Source organism: Perna viridis, chromosome 3, assembly GCF_037379345.1.
Source record: "Perna viridis isolate PV_CMFRI_1.1 ecotype Kerala chromosome 3, ASM3737934v1, whole genome shotgun sequence".
Lineage (NCBI taxonomy): Eukaryota > Metazoa > Mollusca > Bivalvia > Mytilida > Mytilidae > Perna > Perna viridis.
The window spans coordinates 18,797,007-18,815,001 of record NC_142447.1 but is presented as its reverse complement, the minus strand read 5'-3'; the positions used below and the strand labels follow the sequence as shown (position 1 = coordinate 18,815,001).

General features: G+C 33.5%; 1 protein-coding gene and 1 long non-coding RNA gene across 2 annotated transcripts; both read right to left on the bottom strand.

Moving 5' to 3' along the window:
• Positions 1–1,149: 1,149 nt before the first annotated feature.
• Positions 1,150–9,677, bottom strand: LOC148621317 (uncharacterized). The gene is made up of 3 exons (XM_088575492.1): positions 9,495–9,677; positions 5,854–6,001; positions 1,150–1,339 (listed from the first exon to the last, which is right to left on the bottom strand). Exons 1-3 carry the CDS (start codon positions 9,574–9,576, stop codon positions 1,210–1,212), a joined length of 360 nt encoding a protein of 119 aa, XP_088431618.1. The 5' UTR covers positions 9,577–9,677; the 3' UTR covers positions 1,150–1,209.
• A 2,429-nt stretch (positions 9,678–12,106) lies between these two features.
• On the bottom strand, positions 12,107–14,537 carry LOC148621316 (uncharacterized). The gene is made up of 3 exons (XR_015921147.1): positions 14,463–14,537; positions 14,137–14,184; positions 12,107–13,750 (listed from the first exon to the last, which is right to left on the bottom strand). It is a non-coding gene; the product is annotated as an uncharacterized LOC148621316 (long non-coding RNA).
• Positions 14,538–17,995: the final 3,458 nt, after the last annotated feature.

Below are 17,995 nucleotides of genomic sequence, written 5' to 3'. Positions count from 1 at the left end.
ATTTGATATATTATACCTATAACCTTCAAGTATGGTAAGAGTAATGAACGGAACCAAGGTTATAGCGGTAATCAAAAGAATGTAATCCAGAGACAAAGACCAGACATGGAAAACCGACATACACAACAAAGAACATAAAGTAACTAAAATCATACATACAAAGTAACAAAAGCAAATGAGCAACTCGAACTCCACTAACAACTAGGAGCATGGACCAGGTGCACCGGTAGGGTAAGCGTCCTATGCTTTTCTAGAAACACCCGCCGATTTGCTCATAAAACGTCAAGTCCGTGGTAGACGAAAGAGGAAAGGAAAAAATATATATATTTGTCTTAAAGCATTACAAATTAATTTGAGATAAATACTGTAATATGATTGGTTAAAATATTTTTTTATATTTCAATGGATAAAAAAATATTAACCCGCTCCTATTCAGTTAAATTCAGAGCTACTTTTCGCATGTTTAAAGATAAAAATATGTTTAAAAATTTATTTATAAGAATTGAATAGGATAAAAATTTGGTCATAGCCAATTCTTAAAAACTAATTGTCATGATTTTATATGTCCATTGGCCGAAATGTCCGGCATTCATAAGGAATTATTGGTTGTCATGGTCCGAAATGTCTTTGCGTCGAATTGTCCGGCACTGGTTAACATAATGGTTCTTATAAATTACAAAATGTCTTTAAAGATTTCTTTTATTGTATTTAATTTCGCTTCGTTCTGTTTCATTTTGTATAGTTTAATTATGTTTTTATATCGATTTTATTCATTTTATCACATTGATTCGTTTCGATTCTTTCTTTTATCGAGTATTTTCGTTTCGCAATTTTTTATGATAACGTAATTTTCGTAAACATCTGGGCGCCATACTGCAGACTATAAGGCCAACCCTATCTCGGAAAAGCTATGATTTGATTTGTATTTAATTATCGAAATAAGAAAATATTTTCCGAGACTGGTTTGGCTCTCAATCGCACATATGCAAGTACACGCAAATGAAGCTGCCATTATGCTGTTTTTCAGCTCCTGAAAGTGAAGGTACAAACCGTATATTGATGCTTTTTCTTGCCATAAGTATACAGAACCAAGTTGATAACACAACAATAAATATCAATAGACATATAAAGGCGAAATAAATAAAGAGCTACAATTTTGTTAAATGTATTAGATTAAACAAGGCAAGTGCCTACACATCCTTGAGAATGTTATTTTCGTGATACGGTAATATAATCGATCATGTCCTTCATGTCGAATTTCCTGACTATTTTCGGTTTACATGATACATCGTATATGATTTCAAAGCCAGGAGCGATGATTCTAGGCGTCCTATAAATTCTATAACAATAAAACAATAGTTTACAAAGTTATAAGAGTCATACATATCCACAGATAAAATAAACTCTTCCCTTGTTCAATAAGTTTTTGACATATTTTGTGACAATTTTCAGAGGAATGCGACGGGATATTTTGGTATTTGAAAAACTTACATCTCTGCTGTCTCTCTTTATAGAAAGGGTTTACATTTTAGCTGTGTTTAGCTGATCTTTTGTGTAAGCCCGACTTCAAACCGTGTTTAATATACATGAGACGGATTTTGCCATGTATTATTTTTTATATTATTTATTTAATTAAACATCATTCATACGTTATTTGAACCTATTTTTCATTGTTCGACCGCGCGTGTATGTATAAATTTGTACCCATTGCACTCATTTAGTAAAAAATAAGCAGCACTCCAGCTAAGAATCATGCAAAACGTGATACATGATTTGAAAGCCCACATATTTTTTGTTACTTTATTTAAAATGCTCAAGTAAACAGAAATTAACATGTAGCTTTCAGTAAACTCTTGTTCACAAGAGACATAAATTATAAAGAATGTACGGTAAAATTCGAAATTAAGGGCGATAACTCTGTAAATGACACTCAAATACAATAGAAACTGTTAGATTTTCAATGTGAATTATCTCCTAAGAGGTTAAAAAGATTGGAATGACGATTTATACATTTCATCATACAGACCTATAAAGCAACTTCATAGCAAAAAAAAAATGTGTAGCCTTTTTTGGGGTGTAAAAGATATTAGAGTTTGCTTGTTTCTTACAAAGACTACTAGTTTTAAAATAGTAGGAGAAATTGAAGCATTTTGACAAATATTATTGCATGCAAAATAAGTTAGGCGTCGCTTTAATGTCTTTTTGTTTCTTTTTTTTTTCTACTTGCAATTTTTTACATAACTGTTTATTGAATATCGTAAAACATTTCTGAACGTCAAGCGATTTTAGGAGGAGTTTTATTTGACCAAAAAATTAATTATAAATAGTTAAAACTTAAAGGGCTATATTGTCCATTTCAATAAAAAAAATCAACACAACATGCAATCGGACTGAAATAATCATATGAAACATTGTTGAAACCGCAAAGTAATTGTAATTATTTTTTTTTTAAATGCGTCATGGGATAGAATACCGGTTGATGGAGTTGCATCATTATTTTAGAAAAAATCAAGGATTACATGCAAAGATCTTCGCATAATGTTAGTTTTCTACTTTATATCAGCGTGCAGACACAAAAGAAGAATCTGTTCGATCTGTCAGTCGATCGTTCTTGTCATAAAATGTATGAAATATCTCACATTGGACGAAACTTGTTCTTATGGAGTTTAAAGAGACGCTATCAAATTCAATAGGAAAATCAAGGACAGAAAAGTCGTTTGTTTCATCTGCGATGGAGGTTACCAAACCACGTTCTTGTTTGATTTTTGAGTTCGGATGTATCTTATAACCAGTAAAAAGATTTTAACAGAAGAGACAAGTTTGTCCCGAAATGTCAGGATATATATCAAGGACATCCGCTCATATAGGAAAGAAACGGGAAAAAAATAAGTTAAATCATTGCTAATAATTATAACCTACAATAATATTTACTTAATACACTTGTCTACATGACGCTCACTGCAAGAAATGACAAGTTTTGCTTCATGCAAAAATATTAACTGTAAATATAACCTTCCCGCCAATTAAACAAATTTTGATGTCTACATTTCTGAAAATTAAAAGATTACGCTTCCGGGAATAAGAAACGTTACGAATCCAAGAATTTACTGTTAGATTTACCCGTCGAAACATCGATTAATATAATAATACTAATATTTATTAATGTATGAAATATATTAAAATATTTTGAAGTTAATATTTTTGTGAGCCTGTAATTTTCACAAGAAAAAGGCTTATAATTTTGAATGCACTGGACTATATAAAAGTAGATCGCACTAGTAAGTATAGGTTAAACTCCAAAGGATAATCCAATAAAAATAATTTGCTTTAATCGTATTCACTTTATCCGGCAACATAAATACAACATATTTTTAGCAAAGACAATAGTAGTCTTTTGTACTGCTAGTTTTTGTAAAATTCAACTTCGCTTTAATCCGTTCGGAAGGACCAAGATGTTTCAAATTAAAATGCTGATATAGCAAAAATATTTTCACTTGAAGCACATTTCCGGTACACCTGGTCCATTCTTCCAGTTTCAGTAGTCCGAGTTGCTCATTTACTTTTGTTACTTTGTATGTTATATTAGTTACTTTATGTTCTTTGTTGTGCATCTGTTTGTCCATGTCTGGTCTTTGTGCCATGATTACATTCTTTTGATTGCCGCTAGAATCTTGGTTCCCTTGATTACTCTTTCATAAATAGATTCCCGTGATTTACTATCCTATTTTACACTCTTATACCAGTGCATTCAATTGTTTTCGAATTACTGGTCAACTTTTCGGGTGCAGGTCGTGATCATCTAAAATCAGATTTATTTTTTTACCGTGATTTTGTTATTTCTGATGTGTACGATTTAAATTCTATCGATTAAAAATGCCTTCATACTGACAAAAAAATTATCGTGGATATAGCTTCATGGTTAAATTAAGAAATAATTCATAGAGGGAATAGATTTGTACTCATTTTAACATGGGTACGGGTTTTAAATTCGATTATTTAAATGAGAATATAAATGCCAAACCCATGTTCAAATAAGTAAAAATCTACCCCAGGAAGGAATTATTTCTTTTCTAATATGACAAATACGATAATATTTGTAGCAAAAATTTCCCTAGGCGTAGCCGAAATAACGGCGGTTCCGTTTAATCTCCCCCGTATGGAAGTTGAATTAATTAGGAAATAAACCACATATTCAAGTAAACCATCTACTGAATAAGTATCAGTATCAGAATCAGTATAGTATTAGATTACTCACAGCCGTTAGATCATCGCGTAAACTTTTTTAAATGAGTGCTTTGTCTCGAAGCGACAGAGAAAGAAAAGTGATAGTGCGCATGTGCTAAATGTGGGGTTTTACTAGACTGGTACCGATCGTAATATTCAATATGTTACACATGTACAAATCGTGAGAGTGTATTACTAGTTGCTAATACCTGGAACGTAGTCCCGGGAACCAGGATAGGGTTGTACCGACATATACTGTTTGACGATATGAGGACATCATATCAAAAATTACTTTAAAAAGTGTAATGCAACACAAAATTTGCTTTTGCAAGGACGAACACAGCACATTTCAACAGTACAATAACCGTGCGTTTGGCAAACAAAATGGTAGATTGTAAGCTTCAGCGATTTTGAAACTTTGTGGTCATCAGACGAAACTCCAAGTCACGTGACATTTCGCCCGGTCATCGAAAGCTATATTTTTATATAGCCTAGCTGGCCGAGTGGTCTAGGGCGCTGGACTTTGTGCAGGCGGTGTTGCCATAGATGTCACAGCGGTACGAATGACGACTCTATTCGCTACACTGCTCCATCGGATCAAATTGATACAGGGAAGATATGTAAACGTATAGAAAGGTCTGAAAAATTCCCAACGATGTTAGAACTGTCAAATTTGGCAAATTTTTGGTCGTTCCCTCCGCGGGACTCGAACTCGTACCGCTGTGACATCTATTAGCTGAGCTATACTATTAGAAGGTAGTGCCAGTTCCAAGATTTCATGTTGTGTTGATCGTTAATGCGCAATGACTGACCTTTGATACGAAGTTAAGTTTTTGACCTGAGCCTTAAAGCTTATTCATGGCACATCTTGTGTTGGTATTGAACAATCATGCCAAAAACAACTTGTATATTTGGACCTAATGGGTCATATCAAACAAAATCTTCGGGGGTCTTATTTAGTATAGGAGCTATATTTTCTTAAGTTTGGCATTATATAGCTGCATATTCGACAGTTTATCCTGGATATACCTACGGTGTTTGTTTACAGTCATGCCAAGTGTCATTTATCAAATTGTAATGAAAAGATATTTTATAGATACTATTGATAATTTAATGACTGTAAACACAAAGCGATCAAGACTTACTATCCGCGGGAAAAGTTATCAGGATGATGAAATGTGAAGCCTTCTAAATCAAAATGCCAGTATAGGAAGATACCGAAAAGCAAACAACCGGTGCTTTCTTTTTACTTCCCCCAGACCGATGAAACGTTATTCAATGAAAAATTATCTGACCAAAAGAGCAGTCCAATGTAAAATTAGGATCGTTGAATTTATTTTATCCAATCGCTGTACACTATTGCCGACTTCCGTTTTCCGTGACAGGTCAGAAGCAATCAATTTTAGTTCCGGAAATATACACTGTAATGTGGCGTTCACTGCATAAACATTTCAACTGTTTGATGTTTTGTTTTATTTTGTTGTTTTTTTTTTGGTTTTTTTTGTTTTTGTTTGTTTGTTTTTTTTTTTTTTGTTTTTTTTGGGGGGGGTTTCTTAACATTATTACAACTATATATTTATTAATTCATTTTGACCCGATATAATCTCAACAAAAAACATTACTACTTACGGGCAACATTTTGCTCCATCGGTAGAACATTCACAAGTTTTACAAAAAGGTGTAGAGAAATTACGTTTTGTATCCTCATCCATCCGTGTTGACACTCCTTGGGTACGATCGGCATTTACAAGTTCCACAGAGCACGATATGTCATAGGCTGAAATCCACAAAAAAATTTTAGACATAAAACTTCTGCTGCATATGGCGTTTAACTTACCATTATTTCAAGGAAACAAATATATAAGCCTCAAATGAAACTGTTAGCAATGAACAAAGAAAATACTCAAATACCTCAAATTAGTTTAATTTCAGAGGAAACACGCTTTCTAATTTGATAAAAAAAAATGTCCATGATCTCATAGACCAAATTTTTGTAATGATACTGTGACGTCATCAACATTTTATAATGATTTACTAGTTGAATTTGATACAAAAATTAAATTATAAGGAATGATTGTTATATTTTTTCGGTCTATTTGAAATAACGTCAACGACCGTGGTTCACACTAAAACAATCTGTGTAGCAGGTTATTCATGGTGCAGTGCACCGCGTACGTGGCGCCGAATGGGACTTGATCTTTTTGTGATCAAAATCAATTTTGTTTCACAAAAATCAATTTTGTAGAATAAAATGTGTCAAAAAAATCAATGCTGTGTCACAAAAGTCCACTCTGTACGTGTTCCAAAAGTCAATTCTGTGTCACAAAATTCAACTCTGTGTCACAAATGTTAATTCTGTGTCACAAAATTCAATTCTGTGAGACAAAATTCAATTTTGTGTCACAAAAGTCAATTTTGTATGCAAATTAGTTTACAGAATCCTTTGGAATTCAAAATGTGCATTATCATGTACATGTGCATTACAAACTTAAAGCATTCACTGCAATACAGTGGATATGGTTCGAATGTGCACGGTTATAACAGAGCACATAAATGAAAGAAATATCAGATATCGTAATCGTATATAACCCACTGTGTCACTTAATCTTGAATCTAAAGATAGATTATTTGAGCGTTTGTAAACAAAAGGGAAACGAAAGTTAGACACGTACTATGCCGGTTTTTATTCTCACCCGACCTGTTCCACTCAACTGAATTTCTTGTGTCATACATCAATAAAATTGGAATGAAATAAGGAATCTATCTGTATCTGGCAAAAAATCATGAGGGATAGTGGAATAACATAATTTTTCGCCGGATTAACAAATTTCACCGCACAACACATTTCTAATATGATCACCTTGTAGAGAACCCAAAATATATCAACTAGACAAAGAGCAATCTATGGTGTAATTTAACACTGTATATTATATCTAATTAAAATTCTTGCACACTTATTTTGAAAATAAAGGGTTGAAGGAGATAACCTTGGCGTAGTCCTCTATGTACATTGAAGGATGGTGAGTCTTGAATTGTAGATGACTTGGCATTTGATGTTTTTGTAGAATCCTTGAATAATCTACTATTTGACAGGGATTCTTTAATGTCTTAGTATCTTCCAAAGAGTATTTCTGTCAACTATGTAAAAGGCTTTCTTGAAGTGCATGATACTAGCTGAGAATAGATTGCCACTCTATCGACTACACGATGATGACCCGTTACGTGGCAATTTGGTCAATACATGATCGACCGCATCGGAATCCTGCTTGCTCATCACAGATATTTGTATATATTGCTGTCTTGATTCTTTCCAGAATGACTGTTGCTAGGACTTAACTTGGAAGTGAGAGTAGCTGAAATCCTTAACAATTTTCAGGTCGCCCTACTTTGGAAGCTCAATGATGTAACCTAAACTCCACTCATCAGGGATTTCCACTATTTCCCAGATGTTTTCAAACAGCTTATGCAAGATGCTGTAGGGCCCCGTGCGGGTCTAAGTGTCAAAAGTATAAATATGACCAGTTTTATATATTGTAAATTTCCATATGATGTACACGAATAGGCCCACAAGAGCGCTAATCTTGTCGTAACAGGCGACTAAATAGTGCTCAGAAACCCTGGCGGGCGGCTAGGTCAGGCCATAATACGTAAAACATTACCACAAACCACAGTGGTGCAACGTGTTGGGAAAGATGCCACGTTCCTTGCAAGTTAAATTACCCTTCTGTTGTATGCTTCCGGAGTAAGAACCATTGTGGTCCGCCCCAGAAGGCTAAATTGCATAACATACCCACCTCTCCCAATTTCCAATAGTAATCAAAATTTGTCGACCCCATTATTTTTGTGTCCCAACCCATTTTCCATTTCATCATTATTTAATGTTCATTTTATTATCTATTTCATGTTCATTGTAATATTTCTGCTCGGGCGTTAAACCCCAAAAATCAATCAATCAATCAAGATGTTTTAGGTGTTTTCTGGGTTGATCTTTGAGACCTCAGATGAAATTTCGTCCGGTCCTGGGGCTTTTCCAATTTTGATTCTCCGTAGGGCTTTTATGGTTTTATGATTGGGCCAGTATGCACATCAAAGTCTTCTGCGAGGGTTAATCAGGAGCGTCTGGTATATTTTCTCTATTTAAAAGTGGTCGATCTAGGTTTGTTATCACATTACCATCTTTGTTTTTCCCTGGTTTGGAGTTTTTGGTCTTTCCACTTGACAGTTGGCGAGTGATGTACGCAGGTTTGGTGTCATTCCTGGCCATTGCATTATTTGCCTTTAAAGCGAGCTCGTTGATGTTTTTCTTTACTCCTTTCCTGATGCTTATGTAATACATCGTCAACTATTCTTTCTTTCCCGTGATCAGTTCTCTCCCTGTGTTATCTTTTCAAACTTTGGCATTCATGTCACCCATTAAAATCAAGATGTCACGTGGTATTTTTTAATCTAAGGTAGCTTGGAGCTGGTTGTAAAACTCCTGTTTGTCTTCTTCCTCTGTTACGTTGGTAGGAGCATTGCATTGAATGACTGTTACTTTTTGTATCATTGAAATAAATCTTGCCATTTTAATTCTTTCACTAACAAGATTCCATTCGATGAGTAATGGTTTGGCCATTTTAATGAGTAAAATTCCTACTTCACGTTGATGGTAACCATCCTCTTTGGTGGTCCAGAGTACAGTAGAGAGAATTCATTTGCATATTCAAAGGATTCTGTAAACTAATTTACATACAAAATAGACTTTTGTGACAAAATTCAATTTTGTGGGACCCGAAATTGATATTTTGTGGCACAAAATTGAATTTTGTCTCACAAAATTGTATTTTGTGACACAAAATTGACCTTTGAGACACAAAACAGATTTTTGTCTCACAAAATTGATTTTTGAGACACAAAAATGATTTTTGTGACACAAAATTGAATTTTGTGCCACAGAATTGACTTTTGTGACACAAATTTGAAAAATTTGTAGTATGTTATAAATTGTGTTAATCTGAATTAATTGTTGTTGAACAAAATTTACTTCTGTCTGCACAAAATTGAATTTTGAGTACAAAACCACAAGAGTCCCATTCCACGCCCCGTACCGCGTGACACAAAGCATACAAAAAAATCACCGAACTTGCCGAAACCAAATCCTCGATATTGGTATATTTTATAAGTAAACAATAATAGCAAGCATTTTTGTCAATAAATTTAAATGAGTATTTTCGAGGTCTATGACCTGTTTGTACCCTTCTAATAAACAATTAAAAGAATAGTAAACTTACCACTTTTTGGGAAGAATTTACATTCTTCATAACTGGAATTTATTATTGCAAATATCAGAAGTAAATATCCAAGTCGGATCATAATGTAATTTGTTGCTTTATGTTTTTCTTAAAATAAATCCATGTGAACACGAGTCCTTGTTTTATAGGCGTTTCGTCTCGTTTGCAAATTAAAAAACGGATGGTTCGCACAGTTGACATAAATTGCCACATTTGGAAAAAAAATACCAGTCTTTCAAAGAATGATGCAGCAACATGGTGGATAATGACTAGTGGTTGTTGTAATATACTTAATTTCTCTTGCGGAACTTTGAATTTCATTATAGGAAACGTAAATTACAGTTATACATTTTTGGGGCAAATCATTATAAATGCTTGTTTACCTAAGCCTATATTCTAAAGGAAAGTTTGCTGGTCATGTTCAGCCATTTTTGTCAGATTTTCGGACTCCTCCGGTTTTATCTATTTCAAATCGTTAATACTTGGTGCCCGGAAACACCATTTTTCCTCATTATTTAATTTAACAGGCTTTGAAATGTTATCACGAAAATTTTTATTTCGTATAATCCTAGTTATTTCTTCGGTGGTTTAAATACATAAAGCATACTGAGAAAACCTATGGAAAGTCTAGAGAAATCCTTTTCCCTCCAAAAGTTTTAAATGCTTATATCTCAAAAACGAGCACACTGACCCATGAATTTTAACTCTACTTATATTGTTCTTTAATGAAAGATCTTAAAAGATTTCACAACCCTTTGAAATCCTTGTTATTCTTAATTTGACCAGCGAAATCCTTAAATTAGACAGAATATCTATAAAAGTTACCAAGGGAACCTAGATTCCAAAAACAATGTGATCCAAGGACAAAGACCCGACATGGAAAACTGACGAACATAACAAACAACATAAAAAAAACAAAATCATACATACAAAGTTACAAAAGTAAATAAGCAAGTCCGCTATTTAAAAGATTAACTTGGTTTTTTTTTTACGCGTGAGAGCATTGAAAAAACTTTCAAGTATACAATACCTGCCAAATCCTTACCTTAATCTGTAAAAAAAAAAAACGAAATTTTCAATGTATTGTGGATAATTTTGTATTTAAAAAGCCTATATCCAAGACATATGTTACTGCTGTCTTTTGATGAGAATTTGGTCTGTTTCTATTTCGAGGAGACAATTTTGTCTCAGATTAGAATGTTTAGAAATAAATTGAATAACATCATGATGAAAATTCAACATCATGTAATGATTGCATAACTTATCACTGAAAGCTTACTACATGACTGTCAGACGATTTTATTACTAAAGGTTTAGAATTATACGGTCATTTTGTTTCTTGCTTATTCACCATTCTTTCTACACGTGAATTCACAAATTTGGTGTAACACATGCTCTATACCATACCATAACGTTGAGTCACAAGTAGAGGCCATAGAAGTGTCAATCTTCTTATTATGTTAAATTCCTTATGACGTCGGGTGTAACGTGTTATACTGAAAATTCTAGACATTATTAATAAATAATTTAAGGAGGCTGACTTAGGGTAAGGGACACAACTCTTAGAAATCGTTGGAATGTTTGTATTAATCATATTACATCAATCTCATGTAAGCATCAAAGTAACTCGGAATGATTTCATCCTGTTTCAGAGAAAAGCTTGAAATGCTTTGGTGAAATTGAATATATAAGACAAACATATCACTGATTTCAAGAGTTACGTCCCTTACACTATGTCTACCTCCTTAAGCATTTTGAATTTACATTATTTTGAACATTGAGAACTTGTTTTATCGATTTCCTTTAATCACGGTAGAAACGTTTCTATTATAAAGAACTTCTGACCCTTTTAATAATTTGAAATGCGCTATAGTATATATCATCATCGTGTGTACCATTGCTGCTCACATATGTATGTGCTTTTATACAATTAAGTTATACATAATTATTATATTTTGACGAATTTTAGCCACCGTCAAGATTTAACCATGACGTGAAAGTAGGCTTTCGACTAATTAGCAAACAGGAAAAATCTATCCATGGACTATTACTTTATACCGGACAAATAAAAACCGAAGCACTGTAACACACATATATCTAAATATTTAGAAATTGTTAAACAGATCATTTGAGTTCTTCCAAAACAGCATAGACTTTAAACATTTTGTATATAACAATGTACCAACGGTTGTTTGGATGTTTGTTGAACATTGTCAGGGATCATTAGAAAAAGTCCACAGAAAGGGTCAATATAGTGAAACAGTTATGGTGTATCCATCTGCACCATGAAAACTGATTTATTCAATGGGTCATAGTTTTCTTTTCCTCGTTTGTCTACCCCGAACTTGATTTTTATTAGCAATTCGGCGGGTGTTTCTAGAAAAGAAGACGCTTACCATACCGGTGCACCTGGTACATGCTCCCAACTTTAGAGGAGTCCGAGTTCCTCATTTACTTTTGTTACTTTGTATTTATGATTTTAGTTACTTCATGTTCTTTGTTGTGTTTGTCTGTTTTCCATGTCTGGTCTTTGTTCCTGGATTACATTGTTTTGATTACCGCTATAACCTGGGTGCACTTGATTACTCTTTGAAAATCAGGAAAGACGTGGATCAAATAATTATCATAAAATACAAAAATACCAATCATCTTTACACGTTTTTCAATAGTAACCTCTCATCAGCGGCATTATAACCAAATACATAGGAATTTCTTAATAAAAAAAAAATTGCATACAAAAAGTACTTAAAACCAAACCTATCGAAATAGGCAAATTTGACAAATGACAATTTACGCATTTTATTCAATGCGAAACATTGACTTTCCATCTGTGGCTAGAATCTTCGTAATTTATCTTTAAAACTTTCGTTTAACAACCATTATAAATGAGATAAAATAAATGATTTCGCGCAAATATAAAAAAAAATGTAAAATATAACAAATGAAACATAGATAAGATCTTTTAATCGGAACAGTTATGTATTGAGCAACTGTTTTTCATCCTATCCTACCCAATCCTACGTCGGCAGACACTGGGCATTGGACCGTAGTATCGTTTATTCTTATCAACAAATGGTTGACAATGTAAATCAGTTTACAGTCGTCGGGCGACCATATAATATGCAAATGATGTAAAAATGATGCGTGAAAAAGTGTCCCAGAAATTTTCTGTTATTGAGAGAGTAATCAGGGGAACCACAATTCTGGCGGAAATCAATATGTGATCCAGGGACGAAGACCAGATATATTGTAAAATGAGAATTATAAAAAAGATATTTTTTTTTCAATTTTTGAATGATCTGTATAATTGAACTTTCTAAGCGTCGGGTAAACTTTTAAAATATTTTCTTACTCATTTTCAATTGAGCAATAACATGTAAACTTATAAAATGCTTGATAATTGACTAATTGATTGATTGCTATCTAGTTAAACGTTCAGTTACAAATGTTGCAGATATTTCTCAATTGGAACGATACACTTAGTCAAATTTCTGATACCTTTGTTCTCAGAAGCAACAAATCCTTAATAAGTATTAACGGTAATTTGAGCAAAATTGCTTTTTGTCTGTACTCGGTGATAATGTTTGAATCAGCTAACTGACTTCAGGTGCGTAGCTACCGTTAAGCAAAAAAGCTTTTGCCTGCACGTAATATTGCAATTTTTTTTTTTTCAAAATTTTGAGATAAAGTACATCCAGGAGATGCTCAAATGATGCTCTAAAACGCTATCTCCGCGGAGCTTCGGGGAGGGACTTCGTCCCCCTGGACCTGCTGGGGGCCTTCAGCGGCCCCCAGACCCCCTGCCGTAATTTTGCCTACACTTCAATTTGGCTTCAGATAGTCGATTCAAGAAATTATCCGGTCAGTTTGCAATAAGCATGCCCAATCATCCGCGTAGAGATCCCCCTTTTTGGTCAAACGTTTTATTTAATGACGTTGCAACGACCGGCAAATTTGTACTTGCAACCGTTACCGTAAACAATATGTAAAAAATACAAAAGAAAATACGGTACATTTTCAACAATGTTAAAAATATCTTTAACATTTATCTTGAAATGGTGTAATTTTTAACCCACAATGAAGATTTGCTGCATTCTTTCATGTACATGTAGATCGCCTGCTGAAGAAAAATAATGTGGAAAAGCCATGATGTGTGCTGTTTCTAAGTTCCTATTTGGCCAAAAAAGTCCTAGTTCTATCCAAAATAATTTTATTAACACCACAAACTCCCACATACAGTAGAGGAAGGTAAATAACTGAAAAATACAAAGATGTAAACATCATAACTAAAAGTTCAACTTTTGAAGGTTACATAATAATTCAACAGGTTTTAGCAATAAAACTCATAAAATATGCCTAAATATTGAAAATAGATTCAAAGAACAACCAAAATACTATTGTTTGTTAAAGTTTTCATCAAAATCCAAAATTGTGCAAAACAGGGACAAGGTGAGCAAGGTCAAATTCTTAATATGAATAACTCAGAAAGTCTGAAGTACATGATAACAATCTTCCGAAAAACAGAATATACATAACATCTATAAATTCTGGTGCATCTATATCTCCTAAAACAATGCCTATGCCATAACAATGACAAACAATCTGAGTGTTATGCCTAATAAGGGGGCTTAAAAATACCTACATTATCATTTACTTGGGACTAAAACGTGCTTCAAACATGATTGCTCACCTGGAACGAAAGAACAATGGATACACCAAAATACACTAAATACGGCTCTAAATCGCAATAAAATATATCGGAAATATTACAAAAATTTGCAAATGAAGTGTAGTTTGAATGTACATACGATAAACAAGTGTAAAACAACTGATTAGGGTCATTATCTCTGACCACCCTATGAATTCATGTTTTGACCTAAATAAGTAATACTAATATCAATATATAATCATAAAACACATTCTAACAATATATTTGAAATTCAAAACAAGGCTAGGAATTATACATACCCTGTGGGGCCTATGAGTTCCTCCAAAATAGAATAAACCCAATTGGTGTGCGTTTGTTTACATTTTCAAAGAACATGGGAAAACTAATCTAGGGGAGGGAAACGTACCCAAGTATAGGTAATGTAACAGAACATGATGTTCTTACGAGTGATATAGCTGATATTTGTTTTGTCTTGTAAACTAGTTTCTATAAAACATATCACATGGATGGTAACCAGATAACAGACAATGTTTATCGTCCTTTGGACTTCGAGCAATTCTTACTTCACAGGAGTGACTTTGTTTTCATGATAAGAATAAAGGGTCGCCTAGCGGGCTCACCCGATATGAACCGTAATAAGATACTACCGAAACAAAATGCCATTTATTTCTGTAGTAACAATTCTCTCAGACAAATCATTTAAGATAGGACAAAACAGATGTCAGTCAATCTCTTCTTTGTCGCAAAGCAGTGGCTTCTTTTTTTTTAAATATTCAATATGACTTGACTGGGCATCAAATCCACAATGCTCAGTATAAAGGCAAACACGCTTCGTCACACACGTGACAATAATCCTACCCGACGGATAATAATATTTAAACAATATACTGTTATATCTATATTTTGTCATACAAAAATCTTTCAAAGATCGAAAGCAACATTCATAAATGAATAAACTCTACCAATAGGAACAAACTGTGCTCCTCTACTTGCTGACTTATTACTTCACTCTTAAGAGGCTGACTTCATAGCTGATCTGATCCAAAAGAAGGAAAATCGTTTAGCTAGATCCTTTTATCTCCGTTTCCGCTATATAGATGACGTATTATCATTAAACAATCTTGGTTTCGTGGATTTTATACATCATATCTACCCCAGAGAACTTGAGAGAAGGGATAATACAATCATTGTGAGGTCAGCCTCAAATCTTGACATACACTTCGAGATGAACGGTAAAGGAAAATTATTGATGAAACTATACGACAACGCGATGACTTTTCATTCCGTTTTGTCAACTTTCCTTTAATCTGTAGCAACATCCCTTTAACACCTGCGTATGAAGTTTGTATATAACAACTCATACGTTATGCCAGAGCTTGCTGTAAGTACAAACATTTTGTATCGCGCTAGACTACTTACAATACGGTTATGTTGCTACAAGATTGCAATCATCACTACAGAAGTTTTATGGTCATCATCATGAACTCGTGGATCGTTACGGTGCATCAATCTGCACCTTGAAAACCGGTTTGTTGAACGTGTCATAATTTTCCTTTCCTCTTTCGTTTACCCACGACTTGACTTTTTATGAGCAACTCGGCGGGTGTTTCTAGAAAAGCGGAGGACGCTAACCCTACCGGTGCACCTGGTCTATGCTCCCAGTTTTTAGTGGAGTCCGAGTTGCTTATTTACTTTTGTTACTTTGTATGTATCATTTTGGTTATTTAATATTCTTTGTTGTGTATATCTGTTTTCCATGTCTGGTCTTTGTCCCTAGATTACATTCTTTTGATTTCCGCTAGAATCTTGGTTCCTTGATTACTCTTTCACGGAAAGCGTGAAAAAAAAACGTAACAAAGAAATATCCACATAGTTTGTCGCATAAAATATGCTATATCAATGTTCTTTTACCTACATTTCCAACTGTTGCAGCTGTGAATTTTTTCTATTTTTTTTTATTTTACTTTCAGAACTCCTAACCGATGTGGAGGCATATGTATGGTCTGTAGAGAGATTTGAGTTTCGGACGCTGATTGATTGACATAAAACGGCACCGAGCGAAGTTCTGTGAACTTTTGTAACGAAGTGTGACAGATTTCCTTGATGTTGTTCGTAATTTTTGTCGTGATGTACGATAAAATCAAATTCATTGACAAAAGAAATATGCTTTGTAATACCAGGTGTATTCAAAATCATTCGAAACTTCAAGTCCTAATTGCTCGTAGCAACCATTACGCGAAAAAATAGATGTTGGGAAAATTTCCGATTGGTCTTGTTTTGTTTTGAAAAATTAAGATAAACAGAATCTACAACTTAAGCTCGTTGATTATGAAATTTCTCCCATTCGAGTAATAATTTTTTGTATGTCATGTCTAATACATCGGTAAGCCTCGATACCGAAAATATCAAAAAATATTTTTATCGCCATTGTCATTAATTAATTCAGAGGGATATGATACCAACTAAAAAATAAAAACGCAAAGGAATGATTTGAAAAATTAATTTTATGATATTTCCTTTTGAGTGATAAGAGCAATAGTGCTCTTCTGGTGATATTAATGAAAATGAAAAGGGGCATACAGGGCTCATATTAGTCTAAAATACCACTGAAAGATTTCATCAATTTTTGCTTAGAGTTTAACATAACAAAGGAATTTCATGAATTATGTGCTTATTGGAAATATCAGATCAAAATCAGGCAGTGGTGTCAACACCAAGGAAGCAACTTCATAATTAATGAAAACATTCATTGTTACCTTTTGTATCTTATGTGGACAGTATTCTATTGATAAAAACTTATACAATCTAACACCTTTTAACCATCTTGTTCATTCAAAATTTGTAAGATACAAATCAGCCATTTTCCATATATTTATATAGCCATGTATGTATTTATATTTTGAACATTCTATTATATTTAACAACAAAGTTAATAATACTCGTACACTTTTGCTATATCAAATAAAAATAGTGATATGCAACAGCGAATTCACCTTTGAAGGTATCAGATATTTTTTTTATAAAGCACTGTTACATTCAAATAATAATGTATCTTTGTATCAATGTAAAATATGTTTTTTAACCTGGGTAAACCAAACTCCTTTCTAAACCTAACGAATTAAGAATCCGAAAGAGATACCGTTTAAATAGGTTTCATTGTAGTTGACTTATATATCAATGTTAATGAGGTAGACCTAGGATAAGGGACAAAACTCTTGAAATAAGGGGTATGTTTGTATCATATTCAATTTCTGCAGAGCCTTTCATTTGAAACGGAATGAAATCAGTCCAAGTTACTTCGATGCTTACACGAAATTGATGTAAAATCCTGAATACAAACATTCAAATGATTTGTAAGAGCTGTGTCCCTTACTCTGTGTCTACCTCCTTAAATAATATAAAACTTTCTCTGTCAAACTGTCCCTTATCTGTTCTTTTTTTTTAAACTTGAACACACCTTAATGTCACTTCTTATGTTCTAGAATGTAATCAGAAGAAAACTCATGCAAACATACGAGCAACAAGAGGCCCCGGTGTTATAGCATTGGCACCGTTCACGTGTAAGTTGCATGATTTCAAGTGATGAATTCAAGGGAATGACAACAGCTACACTGGTTATAGATATTGGGCACCCATTAAACTGTCCTGCAACAGAATTAAAAAAAATGTTCAATCCATTAATTTTCTTTGATTTTCATCTTACTATTAAACCTGATTTGAAATGGAACGATATCGTAAATTAAAAGATCAATTGTTCCAGAAAAATTGAAAGGTCTTTCCCACCAACTCTCTTCTGACAGCAATCATGTTCTCAAGAAAATAACCGTCTCGA